Source organism: Poromitra crassiceps (assembly GCF_964638095.1).
Source record: "Poromitra crassiceps genome assembly, chromosome: 5".
In the NCBI taxonomy this organism is placed as follows: domain Eukaryota; kingdom Metazoa; phylum Chordata; class Actinopteri; order Beryciformes; family Melamphaidae; genus Poromitra; species Poromitra crassiceps.
The window spans coordinates 52,810,041-52,832,546 of NC_139642.1; the positions used below are offsets into that span (position 1 = coordinate 52,810,041).

General features: G+C 44.5%; 1 protein-coding gene across 1 annotated transcript; it reads left to right on the top strand.

Moving 5' to 3' along the window:
• Positions 1 to 3,615: 3,615 nt before the first annotated feature.
• slc6a4a (solute carrier family 6 member 4a) lies at positions 3,616 to 21,728 on the top strand (the record flags this gene model as incomplete). Its single annotated transcript, XM_083637394.1, has 13 exons — positions 3,616 to 4,090; positions 7,095 to 7,229; positions 8,912 to 9,134; positions 11,363 to 11,501; positions 12,313 to 12,447; positions 12,728 to 12,831; positions 13,656 to 13,783; positions 14,175 to 14,287; positions 18,646 to 18,777; positions 19,709 to 19,808; positions 20,156 to 20,256; positions 20,522 to 20,689; positions 21,104 to 21,728. 13 exons carry the CDS (start codon positions 3,616 to 3,618, stop codon positions 21,176 to 21,178), a joined length of 2,028 nt encoding a protein of 675 aa, XP_083493520.1. The 3' UTR covers positions 21,179 to 21,728.
• Positions 21,729 to 22,506: the final 778 nt, after the last annotated feature.

Here is a 22,506-nt window from a genome sequence, read left to right on the forward strand (position 1 = left end):
TGATTTGCTGTAAAACCTCTCCACTTTAAAAAGATGATTTGCTGTAAAACCTCTCCACTTTAAGCAGAGTTCATTCAGTTCACAGTGTCTTCATTTCTCATTTTGCATATCTTTCCAGTCATCTTGATGTTATCGCCCTGCTCTGCCTCTTTTAATCAAAGTCTATTTCGGGGAACGGTAAAAAAATTATAATTATACTGACTAGAGCCGTTGAGGTATCAGTATGGGTATTAGGAATAAACAGTATTCTCAGTTTTCAAACTCTGGGTTTAAATGATTTGTAGGCTGTATGTTGCTCCTGTATATCTGTCAGCCTATATTTTAGTGTGTCTGCACATGCGGGTCAGATTTACTGTAGGATTTCCTCAAACCGTTTGTCATTGTTTGTCTTTCTTGACTTCTGTTGTGAAGCACTGTGATACAGTGTGTGCTCTGTGGATAACACTGAGCAAACTGGCGCAGAAACGATTTTCAGTTACGTCATTGTTTTAATTGTAGCGAACACACATTTCAGTTTTCCCTCCCAGTTGTTTCTGCTCACCCCTGGTCAAATTGTATTTCAAGTTTTAGCTCAAGTTCAAGTTTGCAAAGCATTTTGAAGTCGTTTTAGCAGACCAGAAGACGCATACTGTATTCTATTCTCTCAGACGGAATGTTTTAAGCTTGGGAATGAAATGGTTGTTGTCACGAAAAGCTTCTAATTGCGCCCAATAGGAGTGAAACGTGTGGTTTGCGTGTTAAAGCGTTGTCTGGAGAGTGGAAGGCTGGCCTCACGCAGCCTCTCGTGTCTGTTCTGCGTCCAGGTGCGTGGTGGGCTCTTGGACAGGGCTGCTGTGTTAGATTGATGGAGGTCTCCACAGCGGAGGCAGAGCCGTGCACAATCGCTGGACAGTCGTTCTTAATTAAGATAATAGCATTCCGTGTAAATTGACTCTCCTTCTGGCATTCACTTCTAATTGAGGCAAACAATCTAATCCAATTTTAAACAGCTCTCTCAATTTGACCACTTTCTCATGTGATGGTCTTTTGGATTTTTATAGCGAGTATTTGTGAAACTTCAGACGGAATGGATAGTGTCCGTGTCATTTTGTTAATATAAAATTATCCTTGTCATTATAAACTTATACACTGTAGGTTTTTATATATATATATATATATATATAGCACCTGTCAAATAATTAGTACTTTTTGAATGACATTAAAGTTTGAAGCACGCTCTAGATTTATGCCCAATTTTATTCCTGCCAGCACAAATGTGACTGTGGCAGAAACGACTTGCATGGCTCTTCTCAGAGGTTATCACTGACCTGAATGTGGATGTAGATAAAGCATTTCACAATTGATGGAAGTCCTATGTGTAAGAGTTTGTTCTCTATTCTCAGTAGGAGCATTGTGCAATAAAGTCTGTTTTTGACTATGGTGATGTCCTGTTTTTCATCGTGCTCTGCGTCTCATCAGCGGCAGTGGGTTTCTCACTCATCATTGTGTTCTGTATGAAAAAGAGGGCTGGCCCTGCCTGGCCATTCCAAGAGAGAAACATGTCTTTTGTTTATTTACAAAGCCTTATGTGGCAAGCTCCCATTGTATTTGTCTTCACTTTTGACTTTCGGTGCTGCAACCAGGATATCGTACATGTCCGCGGGCATACATTGGATTAGATATTCCACGTGTGAGAACTGAATCAGGAAGGCTTTCCTATTATAAACGCTGGAGTCCTGATAAGTGGAACAGACTCCAGGACTCACTCAGTTTGAACCCTCTGGTCTCAGATGAGACGTTCACGGTGCTGCTGTAGGATGCATTGCGTACGGATTGCGCTTTTTTTTGTCTTCTTATCGGTTTTTTATTGATTGATTGATTTTAGTGTTTTATATAATTGTTCTAATGCAATATTTTTTATATAATCATTGGGCTATATGTTGTGTTGTATAATATATGTTTCATTGTTTTATATAATTATTTATTTTATGTGTTTTTTGTGTGTATTCAGGGCATCCTTGAAAAAGAGGGCTTGCTCTCAATGGCCCCTGAAGGTTAAATTAAATTAAATAAAAATAATAAAAATAAATATATTCCATTCTCTGTTTTCCATATACACAAAAGTGAAATTCTGACATGTAAAATAATTGGAATGTTGGAAAATTGCAGTCATGTCCTATTTTCCCCTCACTTTTGCCTGTCTTTGTTGAATGTATACTCATATTTATACATCGCATTTTAGGTAGGCTATCCCTTTTTGACCCCCCCCCCCCCCCCCAAAAAAATCATTCAAGCCATGCTTCATAGAATTGAATTATTACTATGTCAAACAACTGAAGACAAACATGTTAGGTAAATAACTGTAGAACATTACACTACTTCTGTGTTATTCATATTTAATTGTATGTTTTGTTTGTCTTGATGGGCTTTTATGTACAGTACGTTTGCCTGCTGCTTGATTTATCCATCAATCAAAGTTAGAAGCAGTTCTTCTCAGACATGTCCTCTTCTTCATGTCCTCTTCTTCATGTCCTCTTCTTCATGTCCGTCCTCTTCTCAGACATGTCCTCTTCTTCATGTCCTCTTCTCAGTCATGTCCTCTTCTTCATGTCCATCCTCTTCTCAGCCATGTCCTCTTCTTCATGTCCTCTTCTTCATGTCCTCTTCTCAGCCATGTCCTCTTCTTCATGTCCTCTTCTCAGGCAGCGTGTCTTTACAACTCTACTTTTGTTTTCCAACTTTCAAGGTTTTCTCATTCCTGTCTTCTAATTCTTGCCTTCCTGTATATATTTTCTTAACCCCTCTTCATTATACGGCTCTGAATTTTGATCTGATAAGAACAGAACAAGTTATACAACTGAGAAATGCTGTGGACTGAATAGCATGCAGGAAGCTAAACATGCCCTAGCAGAATCCCCAAATCTTTGGCGGATATTGTTTTGTTGGAGACTCAAGGATATTTTACAGTGTCTCTTTTCTCTTTTAATACGGAGATTTAGCTGTTAATTTACAATTAAAGTCTTCAAACAGATGTGTTGAGACGGAACGCTGCAGTTTTAGTTGACATAGTATATGGCCTTGTGACACGCAAAAAGACCGGATTTGACTGTATATCATGCGATCAACCAGAAATAATTTAAAACACAATTCCTCTGTGCCTGTGACTTCTCTGAGTGTTTTCCTTGTGTGTTGCAGTGTGTCTCTCGTCACTGTCCCATCACTGCGTGTCTCAGAGGAGGGGGAGGTTGTGTGGAGAAGATCCAAGAGCCTCTTCCTGCAACTTCTACGCTGGCCACGTCCCATTCCAACGACACTCTCCTCTCCTCCAGCTGCCCTAGCTGGCCTGCTCTTGTCCCTTCCTGCTCCACTGGACGCCATCTTATTTCACTCCTTCCACTGGCCCCATTCTCTTGCACCAGCCTCATCCTCCCATTCCCCATATCCTTCACCTGCGTAGGTAGGACGTGTCCCATTTTTGCCAAACCTGCCCTAAACCATCTCTGTTAAACCATCCCTAACCCTTCTGTTCCCCTGATGGGCACCATAGCAGACAGCAGTGCCACATTCCCTCCGTCATCGCTGAGAACCTCCCTGCACCCCTAACTGTCCGTCCGGCACTAACACCAACACCATACCATGGAGACAAAAGAAATAATGCTGGCAACCATGATGCAAATGGACAGAGGAGAGAATGAGGGAGAGCGGGACAAAGGGAGAGAGGACGAGGAGGGAGAGGGAGAGGAGGGGACGCAGCAGGAGAACGGTAGACTGATGTTGGCTGATGGCCTGGCAGAGAAAGGACCCAAGGCCTTGACCTCCAACTCTGGCCAACAGGTGTCCAACGGCTTCACCACCTCCACCCCTCAGAGCCCCAGGGAGGGGCCAGGCCCCGGGGCTTGCTCTGGGGGGACGGCCTCAGGACCTGGGAGTGGCCCTGGGTCCTCCATGCCACTAGGGGGGCTCAGGACTCTGATGGTTCAGCAAACCAGCCTGGAGAGGCCAAGGGAGACCTGGAGCAAGAAGGTGGACTTCCTGCTCTCTGTGATTGGCTATGCCGTGGACCTGGGGAACGTCTGGCGCTTCCCCTACATCTGCTACCAGAACGGAGGAGGTGAGGATGGAATGAAAGGATGTGAAAGCAGAGTGGGAGATCTCACTACTATAATAAGGCGGAGCGGTTCCTTGCGGCACACTGCACAGTTGAGTGCACAAAGCGAAGTGCTAGAGATAGGCACGCAGCATGCGAACCGCGCAATATTTCTAGTATGGATAAGGAGTGGGGATGAGGATTGTGAATAGGGATGCACCGATCCACATTTTTTCACTTCCGATCCGATTCCGATACCTGAATTTGGATATCTGCCGATACCGATATTATCCAGATACCAATATTTTTCTTGAATATACAGTATAGGCAAAGATTTGGCCAATTAAAGATTTTTTTATTTAAATATACCTTGCAAAAAGCAGACAAAATTAAGAAAATATACAAGGCAAAGAAGGATACTATTATGCATGGGAAAATTACAGCCAGCAAAAAGAAAATCTATATATATATAATGTATATATATATATATATATATAATGTATATATATATATATATATATATATATATATATATATATATATATATATATATATATATATATATATATATATATATATATATATATAATGTGTGTATATATATATATATACGCAGCAGAGTGAGGGCAGCTAATGTTACACTGTGTGTCAGATAGTGTTGGGCAGTAACTGAGTTACTGTAAATTTATTGTCTTTCCCAGTAACTAGTAATGTAAGAGATTACAATTTCAAAGAAGTAATTGTATTACACTTACTAATCTAAGTAAGTTCAAGTTACTGCATTAGTTTCTCCAGTACTGGCACAGCGCTAAAGTGAAGTGTGGAGATAGGTCTGGCTATGCGAGACTACTGCGTTGCCAGAATGCCATTGTTTTTTCTCCTAGGTAGGCAGATAAATAAAAAGTCTATAGTTTGGCTGATTGTTGACTCCTCCTGTAAGATTAATTATTGTTCCAATAAAGTGGATTCAGTCCTAAAAGGAGCTGGTTAAACAGGTTGTACGTCACTTTTTCGGAAGGGGGGGATAGCGAAAGTAATATAGTGACGTAACGAGTAATGTGACGAATTACTTTTGAAACCAAGTAATGAGTAAAGGAGTAATAAGTAACTAATTACACTTCCTGAGTGTAATTAGTTACACTCCGTAACAATTAGTTAAAAACCTCTCTGGATGACAAGCATGAAGAGCATGCCGGCAGTTGCCCCAATTTATTGACAATTCTTTGGGATTCAACACTTTAACATGAACATTGTTCAAAAGATTTGTCACTAGTCGCTTTTCACAAGTAAAGTCCACTCTGATTTCTCAAATTTGGGTAATGCACCGATCTCTTTTTCATATTCTCTCTCTCTCTCTCTCTCTCTCTCTTTCTCTCTCTCTCTCTTTGTACACATTTGTCAGATTAGTATTTTTAAATTAGATTTCTACTTTGTGACTGTGTGTGTGTGTGTGTGTGTGTGTGTGTGTGTGTGTGTGTGTGTGCGTGTGCGTGCGTGAGTGTGCGCGTCTGTCTGTCTGTCTGCCTGCCTGCCTGTCTGTCTGCCTGTCTGCCTCTCTGTCTGCCTCTCTGCCTGTCTGTCTGCCTGTCTGTATGTCTCACTCTCTGTGTCTGTCTGTCTGTCTGTCTGTATGTATGTCTCACTGTCTGTCTGTCTGTCTGTCTGTCTGTCTGTCTGTCTGTCTGCCTCTCTGTCTGTCTGTCTGTCTGTCTGTCTGTCCGTATGTCTCACTGTCTGTCTGTCTGTCTGTCTGTCTGTCTTTTCATGCTGACCACAAAGGTAGGGGGCACCAAATAAACTCAGATGGAGAAATTGGACCATCGTCAGTCACTTCTGTATTACAAACACCTACATTAAAGAGGTCACAGACAGATGAGGATCACTACATTCAACTATTCATGCCGTTCTTTAGTACAAAAAGCGAAGGTCCACAGACCAGGGTGTGTTTTCACAAAGTCTGTGTGGTCTCTGCCTCCTGTGCTCGGTTACTACACAAACCTTACCTAGCGGCAAACAGGGCCTCCCTTTACACTTTTATTGAATTTGCAATAATAAAATCTTTGCAATTTCCTGTGTTCTGTGTGTGTCTCGGGGAGCGAGGCAGAGATGGCGACTGGGAGACACTTGATAGAGGCAACAGTATTAATTGTGGGTTTTATGAGAACGCCTTCGGTCTTTCTCCTTGCTTAATAACCTGTCTAGCAGGCAGCTGCTCAATCAACCCTTATCTCTGCTTTCATGTCACAAAGAGAGGTGCAAGCACGCACGCACGCACGCACGCACACACACACACACACCCAGCAACCCACCCACATGCACACGCACAAACACATCTGCACACACACACAATAAATTACAGTATAATAATCAGATGGAGAGAGAGAGAGAGAGAGTTTTTATTCTACTTTCATCAATCCTGTATGCTTACATCTCACAGGGAAGAAAGAATAGTGATCTGAAAAGGGTACATTTTACAGTGTTGTCTTTGAGTGGCCTATACTTTTAAAGGGTTATACAAGGGCGGTGGAACACACAATATACAGTATCATTGATTGATCGATCGATCGATTGATTGATTGAACATTTGAGGAAAGACCTTCATTTTCAATGGTGATGTACTTCTGTACATGATGATTTTCCATAACTGATGAGTGCCATATATTTTTTTAGAGTTGTACTTTACTGTTAGTTGTTAAGAGGACTATAGAGATTACAGATGGAGCGTGAATTAGCAAATTTCTCGTGGGTGTAATTGTTTTTTTTACTACTATTCTTCCATAGCCGACCGTTCTCTTCCTCTCTTCCAATTACTCCCTTGTCTCTCATTCTTCCCTCTCTTTCGCCCCTCTCTGTTTCTCTCTCCTTCCTTACCCACCATGTCCTTCCAACCTCCCACACACACACACACACACAACCCTAATTTCCCCCCACTCCATCTCCCTCTCTCCTGCCCACCTTTCCTCCCTCACTCTCTCCCTCTCTCCTGCCCACCTGTCCTCCCTCTCACTCTCACTCTCTCTCTCTCCAGGTGCCTTTCTGCTGCCCTACACGTTGATGGCGGTGTTTGGAGGTGTGCCTCTGTTCTACATGGAGCTGGCCCTTGGTCAGTTCCACCGCAGTGGCTGCATCTCCATCTGGAAACACGTCTGCCCCATCTTCAAAGGTAAGAGGGGGGAGGAGCCAGGAGAGAAGAGCACAGGACAGGACAGGACAGGACAGGACAGGACAGGACAGGACAGGACAGGACAGTAAAAGGGATGGGAAAGAAACCAGCAAATAGTAAACATGTCCCCCACAAGTGATGTAGTTCCACCCTTGGAACCGAACGCCATCAACTCGCATGTACTCGCTCACTCGCCCTGTCAAGCCCTGCCCCGCTGCTGCCGCTTGGTTGGCCGCCTTGCTGCATTTCCGTCTTCAAATTGGTCTATTTAGATTTTGGGCCCTCCTCTCATCTCGTCGTTTGCGATGTCCTGACGCCAGGTATCCCAGCATGCTTTGCAAGGTGGTGAGCGACAGACGGCAGCGAGGGAAGGAGGGGCCATTTCAAAATCGACCAATTGAAGTGAAGACGGAGATACAGCAAGGCAGCCAACCGCGCTGTAGCAGCGGGGCAGGGCTGACGGGGCGATAGCGAGTATATTATCGCCCACATCACTTGGCGGTGTGTAGGGCCCGTCAAACGGATCAACAGAACCCAAAAGAAGCTGCCGGAAGCCAGGTCAGATACACTTCTGTTGAAGCAGAAATATAGCTTAACGAACAGACAGAGACCGATCCATAGTCTCCCCCCCCCCGCCCCCCAAAGGTCTCCCTTTGGTGGCGGACGACATGAGAAGTGACAGTAGAAGAGAGGAGAGGAACCCAGAGGAAATGAGGAGTGTACTGCAAGATAAGAGGGAAGGCAATAGGAAGTGAGGGAGAGAGAAGAGGAGGTTCAGAGCGATAGTTCACATGAGAGAACAGCTCACACCAACTGGGAGATTGGCAGCAGGCAGTAGGCCCAGACATCCAGCGAGAGCCTGAGAGACAGCTGGTTTAACCCCTGCGACCCCATCGGCACAGTTCCCTTGAAGACCATCTCCATCTTCTTGTACAGTATAGGTGCAGTGAGGTGTGCTGACTCTCTGTTATGGAAATTGTCACATTTCCATGCCAAATGCCAGCTGCTTAGAAATGGAAGTATGTCAATGGTTGTTGTTTTGGAAATGTCACCCCCCGTATCCAACGCGCTTGAAAAGGCCACTGATCTTTATGGGCAGTGATTGAGTGGTGTTTTCATCTTTCTTCACTCTTAGAGTTGTTTTTTGTGCTGATCATGTTATGCCGTGAATATACCTCTTTTCCCCTCCGTCTCTCAGTGTATTTCTCTCTTTCCCCTCTCCTCGACCTGCCCCTCTCCCACTCTCCACCCCCTCTCCTCGACCTGCCCCTCTCCCACTCTCCACCCTCTCCTCGACCTGCCCCTCTCCCACTCTCCACCCTCTCCTCGACCTGCCCCTCTCCCACTCTCCACCCCCTCTCCTCGACCTGCCCCTCTCCCACTCTCCACCCTCTCCTCGACCTGCCCCTCTCCCACTCTCCACCCCCTCTCCTCGACCTGCCCCTCTCCCACTCTCCACCCCCTCTCCTCGACCTGCCCCTCTCCCACTCTCCACCCCCTCTCCTCGACCTGCCCCTCTCCCACTCTCCACCCTCTCCTCGACCTGCCCCTCTCCCACTCTCCACCCTCTCCTCGACCTGCCCCTCTCCCACTCTCCACCCCCTCTCCTCGACCTGCCCCTCTCCCACTCTCCACCCCCTCTCCTCGACCTGCCCCTCTCCCACTCTCCACTGCACGTCCAGGAATAGGCTTTGCCATCTGCATCATAGCCCTCTACATAGCCTTCTACTACAACACCATCATGGCCTGGGCCTTGTACTACCTGCTGTCGTCCTTCCGGCCCACCCTGCCCTGGACCACCTGCTCCAACAGCTGGAACACCGTCAACTGTCACCGCTACCTGTCCACCGACCGCAACGTCACCTGGTCCAACTCCTCCACCTCCCCCGCCGAGGAGTTCTATACGTAAGTGCATGTAAGTTGGCTGTAGAGGGGCGGACGGAGAGGCCACGTGAAGAAGGCTGGTTGAGTTCCAGAGAGCAGATTACAGGGACAGTTCAGGGCTTTCTGTTTCTCGGTTCTGGTCTTTATGAAACCCGCCCCACAATCTGTGGAGTTATTGCAGGCAGATTGTTGGAAGCATTTCAGAATAAGAATCACTTTATTCCATACAGGCAGAATTGGCCGTGTCTGTGGGTGGGAAGCCGGGTTAGGGTATATATGTCCTGGTCGCTGCACCAGTGCATCCTCTGGTTGGTCGGGGCGCCTATTCGGGGGGAGGGGAACTGGGGGGAGTGAGCGTGATCCTCCCATGCACTGCATCCTGCTGGTGAAACTCCTCTCTGTCAGGTGGAAAGAAGCGGCGGCACTTCACATGCATCAGAGGAAGCATGTGCTAAGTGTCTCCCCAGCAGAGGCTGCACTTCACATGTATCAGTGGAAGCATGTGCTAAGTGTCTCCCCAGCAGAGGCTGCACTTCACATGTATCAGAGGAAGCATGTGCTAAGTGTCTCCCCAGCAGAGGCTGCACTTCACATGCATCAGAGGAAGCATGTGCTAAGTGTCTCCCCAGCAGAGGCTGCACTTCACATGTATCAGAGGAAGCATGTGCTAAGTGTCTCGCCAGCAGAGGCTGCACTTCACATGTATCAGAGGAAGCATGTGCTAAGTGTCTCCCCAGCAGAGGCTGCACTTCACATGTATCAGAGGAAGCATGTGCTAAGTGTCTCCCCAGCAGAGGCTGCACTTCACATGTATCAGAGGAAGCATGTGCTAAGTGTCTCCCCAGCAGAGGGCGTGGAGAAACGACCGGGAGAGCTTGGCAGGGAAAATTGGCCACTTGGTCACTTTATTTCGCCAAGTGCAATGGCAGCACAAGAAGTTGACCTGGATCAAACAGACACATTTTGACACAGTACAGGAGTGATACACTCGATGCAGTACGAAACAGCAGGTCCTCACAGTTTAGATAAGACGCACTGTGTAACAGTTGACTTAACAAAGCTACACAAATAGAATAGATTTGATCTGTGTGCATGGACACGGATATAAACTCACTATGTGATACTACTGAAATTCAAGGCAAGTTTGAGCCTGCTACTTAGTTACAAAATAGTAACAAACCCGGGCAGGTGATAGGAGCGACTTGGAGGGAGACAGACAAGGAGGTAAACAACACAGACAGGTAGGGCCATTTTTGTGTCAAAGGCTTTTCCCCCCCTCTTGAAACCAGATCTCTGTCGGAGAGAGACGTGAACAGTGTGTTTGTTATTCCTCAGTGTCTTTGTAGTCAGTGTCGTCAGCGTCCTGCTCCCTGGAAGTCTGCTGGCTCACTCTTATCAGCTGTTCACTAACACTGAGTCTATCTGTTACGTCTACGGAGCCAGAAACTGGCTTTATCCATAGTTGACTTTTCCTAACACAGGTATTAAAGTAACACATTCCTCAACTCGGTCTGGCGCCAGAATTTCCTGTTTTCAACATACATCATCTCTCTCTTTTTTTTTTATAGTTCTGCTTCTGTTTGTCTAACATGGGTGCCAGATTTTAACTTCTCTGTTGACTTGTCTGCTTTTCTGCCCCGTGTTGCTGTTAGACGTTTGCTTACTCTGATTTGTGCAAACTTTGGTGTAATTAAAGTTTATTGATAGAAACTAACCATAAATTAATTTAATGGCCTTTCTTCCTTTTTATGTATTCTTTTGATCTTTTTCCCCAAGTGAACTACGCTTTCATTATAGCTGATTTAATCTGTTTGTGAGTCCGGGTGTCCGTGTGTGTGTGTGTGTGTGTCCGTGTGTGTGTCCGTGTGTGTGTGTGTCTGTGTGTGTGTGTGTGTGTGTGTGTGTGTGTGTGTGTGTCCGTGTGTGTGTGTGTGTGTGTGTGTGTGTGTGTGTGTGTGTCCGTGTGTGTGTGTGTGTGCGCGCCGTGTATGTGTGTATGTGTGTCTGTGTGTCATGGGATTAGGTTCTATGAATTGCATATTGGACAATAAATGAACTTTTCCACTCCATTTTCTGCTCATCACCGTGTCCCCCCTCCTCTCTCCCTCTCTTGCTCCCCTGTTTTATCTTTCTCCTTCCTTCCCGTGTTCCTTTCCATATCGCTTTCTCCATTTCTTGCGGTTCCTTCCGTCTCTCCTTCTGTACCCCCCCCTCCTCCTTCCCCTCCCGCCCCCTCTCCTCACCTCCAGTCGCCACGTGTTGCAGGTGCACCTCTCCCCAGGGCTGCACCAGCTGGGCTCCGTCAGCTGGCAGCTGGCCCTCTGCCTGCTCTTCATCTTCACCATCGTCTACTTCAGCATCTGGAAGGGAGTCAAGACGTCCGGAAAGGTAACTGAGGGGCCAGAGGCATGGCTGACAGACGCATGGCTGACAGAGGCATGGCTGACAGAGGCATGGCTGACAGACGCATGGCTGACAGAGGCATGGCTGACAGACGCATGGCTGACAGAGGCATGGCTGACAGAGGCATGGCTGACAGACGCATGGCTGACAGAGGCATGGCTGACAGGGGGTCAGTTAGAGCGGAGAGGATGGATGGATGGATGGATGCATAGATGGATGGATGAAGGCTGGGAGCGAGAGGGAGAATGGTTGGTGGGTCTCCTGTCTGCTCTCCACCTTCATCATCACCATCATCATCACCACAGGTGAGGTTGGTACAGTTGAAGTCGGAAGTTTACCTACACTTAGCTTTTAGTCATTAAACCTCATTTTTAACCACTCCACAGATTTCATGTTAACAAACTACAGTTTGACAAGTCGGTTAGGACATCTACTTTGTGCATGACACAAGTATTTCCCCCCAACAATTGTTTACAGACAGATTATTTCACTTATAATTTACCATATTATTACCATATCACAATTCCAGTTGGTCAGAAGACCCTGCCAAACCCGAACCCCCCACAGGCACACATCCAACTAACTCAAATGACGTCAATTAGCCTATGCATGCCGTTGCAGCCCCGTGGAACTGGGCCTGCAGGGGTGTGAGTTAAGGAGGAAGAGATAAGCAGTCAAGGAAAGCAGGCTACTGTACTGACCATAGTTTAAATAATAATCTGCAGCATTTTCATATAAATAAGCTTTTATGCATTAACACATTAATCTATGTGTTTTTCCTCGTGCTCTGTATAAGGTGGTGTGGGTGACTGCTACCTTTCCCTACCTGGTCCTCCTGGTGTTGCTCGTCCGTGGGGCCACTCTGCCAGGGGCCTGGAGGGGCGTGGTCTTCTATCTCAAACCCGACTGGGAGAAGCTGCTCAGCACTACAGTGAGTCAGTCGTGTTTAGCAATGCCTTCTATGATCTCTCTTAAATTCCAGTGATACTGCTATCACCTTTATACAAACTGGTACATTATGATGTAAGATGCCTCCTCTTCTCTTCACTTTATCTCATTCTTCCCTCCTACACTATTTCTCAATTTCTCCCCGCCGACTCCCTACGTCATTAAACACATTTATTTTTGTCTCTCCCTTACTCCCCTATCATTCCCCATGTCTCCCTCTTTCTCCCCCCCCTCTCTCTTTCCTTCCCTCCACCCTCTCCAAGGTGTGGATCGACGCAGCAGCTCAGATCTTCTTCTCTCTGGGTCCGGGGTTCGGTGTGCTCCTTGCCTTCGCCAGCTACAACCCGTTCCACAACAACTGCTACAAGTGAGAATTAAAACACGAGTGTCAAGTACCGACTGTGTCATTTCAGCATTTTTACTATAAGACCATTGTCTACTATACTTGATCTGAAATTGTTAATTTTGCTCTTGCTTGCTTAAATCTGTGTCTACATTACTTTTCACCTCAGTTCTTCTCAGTCTCTTGCCGATTCCTATATAGACTATAGTATCTAGTCTGACTAGGATTGCCAATATGTGGGCCCAATATTGGCCTTTTAATTAAAAAAATATTATTATTAATTATGGCAGCGTGGAAAATACTTTTCTCAATAGCCTCAGGGCCGCCAGTTTGTAATACATTTTGCGATGAAATCTGCCTCACATCACCTTGGGGAGCTGCTAAACCACCTAACAGAATTTCATTGTTGGTAGAAATGTTGAATGTTTGTGTTTTTTTTGTTTTTTTTTGCATGGAAATGGTCAAACTTATAGACGGTTTTCACGGAATTGTCAGTCCTGCTCTGCTTCTCTTTTTTTCTTTTTTTCCTGTCTATAGCAAACACTGCAACAGGAAGTGAGCTGGGGTTCAATTTATAATGTTTTTGTTGTCAAGTTAAAACCGTCTATAGATACAGAATATCAACACAAAACAAAATATCGTCTATCAGCAGCTAAACAATATTGGCGTCAGTTTCAGCCTTAAAATATCCACATCAGTTGAACCATAAGCATGAGCACCTCCAAATCAGGCCTGCATGGTCCAATACGCAAGTCTAACAAGTGCAAATCCTGCAGAGATATTTCACAGACGTCCTCCCTAATTCCTTCTTCTTCCTGCTACCCCAACCCCTCCTCTCTCCCTCCCAGAGATGCGTTGCTAACCAGCTCAGTCAACTTCCTGACTAGTTTCCTGTCTGGCTTTGTCATCTTCACCGTTCTGGGCTACATGGCTGAGATGAGGGATCAGCCTGTGGAATCAGTGGCCAAGGACGCTGGTAGGACACTGCACCAGCACAGTCCCCAACAAATCATCATTCAGACTATTTGGCCCTCATTGTCCCAAACCAATGTCAATAGCTTGCTATTGACACTATAGCTTGCTATTGACACTATAGCTTGCTTGCTATTGACGCAATAGTTTGCTACTGTGTTGACATTTTTTTCCAAACTGTATCAAACTGAATGCTAACTGGGAGGGATAGAAAATGGCACGCAAAATAGCTGCAGGTGGATGCTTTGGCATCATGTGAATACAAAGTGCTCCTTTCATTAAGTTTATTACGTTGTCTTGTAGACCTGGGCTGGAATATCATTTGAGGTCTATGAGAATAAATTTGTCGGAAATTCAATGACAAATCTCTTATCGAGCTCTTTCTGTCTCTCCAGGGCCCAGTCTGCTGTTTATCATCTATGCGGAGGCCATAGCCAACATGCCCGCTGCCACCTTCTTCGCCATCATCTTCTTCCTCATGATCATCATGTTGGGACTGGATAGCACGGTTAGTTAGACTCCAAAACGACTCAGTTACCACCCCTTACTTTAGTGATTCGACTCCCTTACTGTAAATCAATCAAAGGATTTGTTGCAGTGTGAAGGGTAAGGGTAGTCTGCTGGGGTTTTCTAAATCTTCGTCTGCCCCAGTTGTACTCTCCCTAATCTGTTGTCGCCCATATAGTTTCCAGCTCTTGTTTGCTCTCATCTCAAACCTGAGGCCTGTACTACAAAGCCAGTTTAGTGGTTTAGCGAGGTAACTTCAGGTTTAAACCTGGTTTGGCCGTACTACAAAGCAAGTTAACTTCTTACCGACATATATTTCCATAGCAACTTATGCTTCACACTTAACCTGGTCCGTAGCAGGTTAAGTTGCAAGGATAAGATTAGACCTTAGATACACCGCCCACGAACCAATCGAATCAGCAGTTTGGAAAAATGGCCAACCCCTTTCTGGACTAGTTTCCCATCAAGGAAGGAGCACGAATTGTAATGTTGAATTAATCAAGGACTAAAGCATTGCACTTGTTGCAGGCTACATTTTAATTAAGCCCTACTTACCACTTTGGAATATGTTTTTATATATTCATTTTTGTGCTCTCAAGTAGCCTAGATACGTTGTTTGACCCCGCCGATCGATTGCAGCTGAATAGTGAGTGGAGAAATATCACTAAACTGGCATAAAAAGGTTACATAAACGTCTCCAAAGCGCACGGTGCCGTGTGCGCAACGGAGCTGAGACTGACGTTGGGTTGGAATTAAAATGGTCATAGCCTACATGCTAGAATAGCCTACTACATCTAAGCAATTTAATATGGGATCACCTGCACACAGGCGATCCCATATTAAGATGATTCATATCTAGGCTACTCCTGCATTTTGCAGTTGCAACTGTGTTGCTTTTGGCCTGTATGATGTGATTGAACTTCATATTTCCAGCATCATTATATGAAATATGGAGATATGCGACTCTGCTGACGATAGCCTATAGCCTATATGTGACCACGAAATAGGCTATTTTTTATAAATGAAATCTATGCCCGCACGTACCGTGTCAATTCAGTTCAGAAGCATTTATTTTATTTTATTATCATTCTTTTTTTTATTGATTAGCCTATAGGAATTATTTAGTCAGTGCGACTAAACACTCATGAGATCATTATTATTCATTGAGCCTAAATGGTCTATAGCTACATACCGATTTTGGACTGAGATAGATTACACATTGCTTCCACAAAAGACTGTAGATAGAGAGCTGTAGATAGCCTACGAAACCGCTCTTCAAAGAAATTACTGGTGTGGATAAAAGTGGTCTTTAGACAGTCATTCGGGAACAGACTAATAATATCCAACGCAGATTTTTTTTTGCGGATTCATTCAATGAGGAAATAGGCATGTCTGGCGCTTTGGTGGCGAAATCAAGCAAGCTGAATAACTTATGCATTTAGACAATCTGCAAATTTTTGCCAGCCCTCCTTTCGCCGCTTATTATGTGCAACAGTGTTGCCCTTTGTTTTTATTAGATGTTTAAAAACCTCATATTTCGTGAATATGAGCGTTTGCTCCTCAAGCGAGAAATATGCGGTTCTGCTGCTGCTGCTGCTGCTGCTGCCAGTCAGACGCAGCCGATGACGTGTTTGGCGTCTCCATGTTGTGATTGGTCAGACGTCGGAGAAAACGCCCTTTTTATGTGCACGAGCTGATGTGCACGAGCATTTTCATGTGCACGAGCCTAGAGCTCGATTAGAAAAACCTGGTTCCACTAAACGAGTGGCAAACGAGCTTCGTAGTACAAGTTAACTACAATCGAGCTGATCTGGTTTAGACAAACCAGATCAAGGGACAGATCCTGGATCTTCTAATACAACATTCGTAGTACAGGCCTCTGGACACAGAGGTTTCATATTTGGCCTGCTCTAAAGGCAAATGCCCTGTTCTATTGGTTTGTTGTAATGGTGGCTCCACGAAGGTGTCTGCTATTATTTGTCCTCGCTGTTCCATTTTGGATAAGAGTCAATGAAAACCCGCTGATAGGATTCTTACTGTATATCAGTGGTGTGGTGTGTTGTGATCTTGTCTCCATGAGCCTGTGTTTGTCTGCTGAGAGGCAGCCAGCTGGAGAGAGACCTGTGAGGCTCTTATCGCCCTACTGATAATCAGTGTACAATCAGCACAGCGTTGTTATGTTCCTCTTTTCTATCACTGAGGATATTACGGCAAAGTGTGTACGTGGATTTGCGTTGCATCGTCCAAACATTCGCTCCCTTCATATTTCTCACTTTTTCTAAAGGCCGCCGTCACACAGCAAAGACGCTTTATTGCCCAAGGAGCGCTCACATCACTGTTGCATTGATTACATTAGGTCACATAATCCAGTCTTGGATTTGATGTGGATCAAACCTTCGGTATGTGTTGTTCAAAACTTTTTTAGTAGGATTGGAATATCTTGGATTTGGATATCCGGATTATCCTGATCCCAGCAGAAGGTATTCTATTAAAAACATTAGACTGTTTTTCATTTAAATGTCTGGAAGAGGTCAGAAATAAAATTGTCAAATCATTTTAGTTGCTTTTGGTGAATTGATATGAGTGTAACTGATCGGGTATACTACTACTACTACTTTTTTTTTTAATACTACTACTGTAACTGATCTTCTCAAATCGATTGCAGGCCGCTGAATTGAATTTAATCTAAATCGGATCGTGGCAGACTATCGTATCGAATCGATAATATCATATCGTGATGAAACTTGTGATTCCCACCCCTATAATAATAACGTCATTATTTACAAAATATTTACATGTTCTAATCTAGATACTGACTTCCACTTAGCCTAGACAAAGAAGGGGACGAGAAAGAGACATCAGAGGAAGCAGGAAAAGCTGCTGAGGGTAAAAATCCAAAAAGCTTCCCTCTATAGTTATTTGTTTGTGATATCGCCTCCTCCTGTGGGGTGGCTTATCCTTTTCCATTCCTATACATTTGAGGGAGGAAACCGAACCGTGGTTTGCTTCAGCATAGTGACGTGCCATATAGCATAATCCATATTTTGGGGGGGGTTTGTGTTCTCCTATTCTTACTTTCAGTGCTTGCTTGGTCCGACCCATGTAAATGAGAACACAGGGGCATTTTAATATATAAATGACGTGGGTGGAAAAGCAAATCCATGGAGGGGTCTTCTCTTTAGTCATTTTGACGAGAGAAGAGCTCGATCTGTATGTTTGGCTCGGTTGAGTGCCCGGTCAATGTCAACTACAGTATGTAGCCTCTTTCGAAGAAGCCTTTTTCCATCTCCTTAGATTTTAGCGTGATTTCCTCAGGGCCTACTGCAATTTAGCTTTAACCTGAGGAATTGACCCACTGGAATATTTCGTCTTAGTCGTTCTGGATGGTTGCTATATAGAATGCAATAGTGTGTTGCGGTTCAAAGGCTTAAAAAGTGGTCTCTAGGCCTGTTAACACTATTTCTGGATATTGATAAATCCAGAAAAGCAATACTTGTGGGGCTATGTTCCTCTGTGAAGGTGAGACTACTGTCTGTATGATTAACATACTGCATAAAAGAAGCAAATTCATCTTCAGAACCATTCCAGATGACCGCAGTATCATCTACATATCTAAGGTAAAGGTAGATTTTGGAATAGCTATAGTTAGGTGCAAATGCCATGCCCATAGCAGTGCCCAGGTCTCTAAACCCCCTGTGTGGGGTATGTTAGTGCTATATACAGGCTCTGGACATCTAAAGTGGCTAAAATGCTACTTGGACTAACTTTAAGGTGGTCACAGCATTTAAGATGTCCATGGTGTCCATGGTAAATAGGATGGCAGGTCAGGTACCAATTTCTTTATGGAAAAAAAAATCTATGTATTGGGACATGGGCTCAATGAGACTCACATTACCAGACACAATAGGTCTAAGGGCAGGGTCGACCACTGACCAACGATTCAGAACGACTCAAACTAAATATTCCAGTTGGTCAATTTCTCAGATTAAAAGGTGCAATTGCAGTAGCCCTGAGGAATTCGAGTTAAAATCTAAGGAGATGAAAATACGCTTCTTAGAAAGAGGCATGGGCGTCGTTAGGCCTGGGTACTGGGGGGCTATAGCCCTGAATGTTTTATGAATAGCCCCGGATCAAATATTTCCTGTTTCTTGGAAAATTGTCCATGTGTTTGTCAAAGCAAGTGGCTAGTTTTTCCCCGGCCTTAGAATTTTAGCTACTGTACCCAACTTGCTCTTTCTTCTTCTTCTGCTTCTGTCATCTATTCTGCCTCCCCCATGTTGCTTTTTGTCTCTCTCTTTCTACCTCTTCTGGCTGTCTCTGTCCATCATCTCATCCTGTCTCTCTTCCTCCTCTCTCCAGTTTGCCGGTTTGGAGGGGGTGATCACGGCCATGCTGGATGAGTTCCCTCATCTCCTGGTTAAGAGACGAGAGTGGTTTGTCTTCGGCCTGGTGTGCGTCTGCTACCTGGGGGCTCTCTCCACACTCACATATGTAAGTTAAAATCCACATTATTATTATTATCTATCACAAGATTTCAAAATTAATAATTAGCAACATAATGTACGAAGGCTCAGTAGACTATGCAGCAATGCAACACATTCAGTGGATTTTGGATTACATTTACAGTAGGCTACTCCAAAAGCCATAAAATATGCAATCCCAATATATCCCAATTTGAATAGTGTTGTGTTTTATAATGTGCAAATTATATTGATATTTTATTTAGTGTCTGCAAAAAGTTTTCTCTTCTAACATGTTTAGAGTAATCCAACAAGAAATCTCAAAAGTATCAAAAATCTGTAATTTGACGGCAGTGTTTTTTTTTGTAATAAACTACATTTAGAAATCAGATTACAAGTAATCCACCGAGTTAGTTGTAAAGATCCCAATCTAAAATCTCAATTTAAACATCCAATGCAGGCCAAGATCCAATGCAGTTCAATGGAGCACCTCTGCTCCATTCAACACATACAGCATTGGCCTTCTCATACACAAAGTTGCATGTTTCCAACAATTTACTAGGAGCAATTTGTAAATTACGGTAGTATAAATAAATGAAAAGTAAATACTGTACTGGGGGGCATGGTGGTGCAGTGGTAATGCTGTCGCCTCACAGAAAGAAGGTCCTGGGTTCGATTCCCGCCTGGGACGCTGTGGGCGCTGAGGGTGTGTCCCCATCCTCAGTGTCCATAGTGCCTCCAGCCCAGGTGGCCTCATAAAAGGGCCTTTCTGTGCAGAGTTTGCATGTTCTCCCCGTGCTCCCCTGGGGGTTTCCTCCAGCTAAAAAAAAGACTGTACTGTACATGTGATAATCCATCCTCCCTAAGGTTAGAGTTAGAGAGGTGGGAAATACCTCTCCTCCTGCCCCTCCTCCTCCTCCACCTCCTCCACCTCCCCCTCTCTTGTCCTCTGTCTCCTGTAGGGAGGAGCTTTTGTGGTGAAGTTGTTTGAGGAATACGCCACTGGCCCTGCGGTCATCACTGTGGTCCTGCTGGAAGTCATCGCTGTCTCCTGGTTCTACGGTAAATACTGGTGATGGTGATGATGATGATCATGGTGATGATGATGGTGAAGAATATTGAATAAACCTTGTTGCGTTTGACAACCGAAACTAGCAAGCTGTGTTTTTAACCATGTTGTACGGAACAGCTGTACTGTGGTACCAAAGTACGACCTTGAATGCTTTGAACCATGCTGATAATGTGTGTGTGTGTGTGTGTGTGTGTGTGTGTGTGTGTGTGTGTGTGTGTGTGTGTGTGTGTGTGTGTGTGTGGGTGGGTGTGTCTGTGTGTCTGTGTGTGTGTGTGTGTGTGTGTGTGTGTGTGTGTGTGTGTGTGTGTGTGTCTGTGTGTGTGTATGTGTATTCCAGGTACTGACCGTTTCTGTAACGACATCCAGTTCATGCTTGGTTTCTACCCGGGTTGTTTCTGGAGGGTCTGCTGGGTGGCCATCTGCCCCTGCTTCCTATTGGTGGGGCACACACGCGCGCACGCACGCACAACACACGCACGCACGCACACGCACACACACACACACACACACACACACACACACACACACACACACACACACACACACACACACACACACACACACACACACACACACACACACACAGGCTAAACATTTATGTAATAAAACCAGCTGTCATTTACGTCTAAACTTTTTTTTCGAAAGACATCCAAATGTTTGGCCCTTGCCATAGCTGTCCTCTGTTTGTTTTCGGTTTCTCCAGTTCATCATCATCAGCTTCCTGGCCTTCCCTCCAGAGGTCAAGTTGTTTGACTACCACTACCCGCCCTGGACCACCGTCCTGGGCTACTGCATCGGAGTGTCCTCCTTCATCTGTGTGCCTGCTTACATGGTCTACCACCTGCTTAATGCAAAGGGCACATTCAAACAGGTACTACTATACTGCTACATTCCTAATTGTTCCTTCACTTCATTTTCCTTCCCTATAGTGGCGCAGGGAGGACATTTTTGTAGGCCAACCAAAGTTAGTATCGTCAATGGGTTTTTTGAACAGGGTTTTGGTTAGATGCCTGAAATACATGGGGGGTGGAGGAGTGGAACAAAATCCCTAACGAAATTAAATCTGCAAATTAGAGTAAGCTAGAGTAATGTGCAAAACCTTTCTTCGGATGTTTTTTTAACTTGTGTTGGTTTGTATCTCTTGTTCTTTTTATTCTTGATTGTTCTATATTGTTTATATGATGTTATGTGTTACTGTATGTCCTGTTTTTATAAGAATGTCCTGTATGTCCCTTCTCCCTGTGTTTATCTCTCTCTCTCTCTCTCTCTCTCTCTCTCCTCACAGCGTCTGCTAAAGAGTATCACTCCAGAGCCTAGCAGCGAAGGACACAGAGACCTCATTGTCACAAACGCAATCTGACCGAAACCTGACCTGCCGAAGGTGCCACTGTATTCACCTAGAGCCCCCTCTTCTGGACGAACTGCAACTCTACAGGACAAGGGGGGCTACCTTACACCATCTTTGCCTCTTTTCAGACAATACTTCTACTCCTTTTTTCACATCCAAGCCTAGAAATAGAGGTCGAGCTTCCATGCAGAACCTTTAGCGGGGTTTAGGTCCGTTTGCTTTGGTTCCTTTTGCTCGTTCTGTTTGCCAGGAGTTTGGTGGTGTTACTTGCAAACCCAGAGCCCCGTTTCAGTAACTCTAGCATCCACACTCCCTCCCTCCACCCACTTTTCCATTCATACGTGTCTTCTAAGTGTCATTTAGTATTATTTTCAGGCTACGCGGTGGCAGATATCATTGCCTTTTATACAATTATATAAAGAACGATACAATCAGTGTTCATTTAGACAATATATCATGCAGTCAATGAAGACACCGCTGAGCGTATGACTCATTTTCATAACCATACCTGCTGTAAAAAAAAAAAAAACATTTAGTGCATGCTTAAATTACAGTATATTTTGGTTGGAGTTGACCAACACAATTCAATTTCAATCCAGACTCATTGTTTGTGGATGTGGTTGTATCTTCATATTACGCTGTTAAGTTATGCATTCTGATATGTAGCAAAATTCAGGTATATTTTTGATCTGTTACTGAAGCCAAATATGTTATATCTGTTGTTAAGTTCCTATTTCGACAGAGGTTTCAATACCGTAGCTGTCGTTATGTTTTGTGGTGACTGTTAACCTGTATTTAGTTGGTGCCACCTTGGAAGAAAGACACATTTGCAATGGGTTCCCTACACTGTGAAGCACTGTCTGGGTAGTTACATTAATGTGTGTGTGTGTGTGTGTGTGTGTGTGTGTGTGTGTGTGTGTGTGTGTGTGTGTGTGTGTGTGTGTGTGTGTGTGCGCGCGTGCGTGCGCGTGCGCGTGCGCATGCATGCTGAGTTTGTGTGTGACAAAGAGAAAATGGAAAGGATATGTCACATAGACAGAACCCAACCATGTGTATTCATCCTATTATTGCAATATAAAATGTGTATTTATTTGATAATGTGTCATAGCTGTCATATTGACGCTCTATACAGTACTTTGTTTATATCACATAGTGACATTTTATATCACATGCCATGGAGTGACATAATGCTGATTGTTTTCGATGAAGCGTATAGTGACATTCTGTGCACCATGGTCATATTCCATCATTGGCAGTAATAGAAACCAAATATGGATCAGAGCTAATAACATTATCAATGTCATTATGTCTGAAAATCTGCATTACTGTTCTTTACTTTC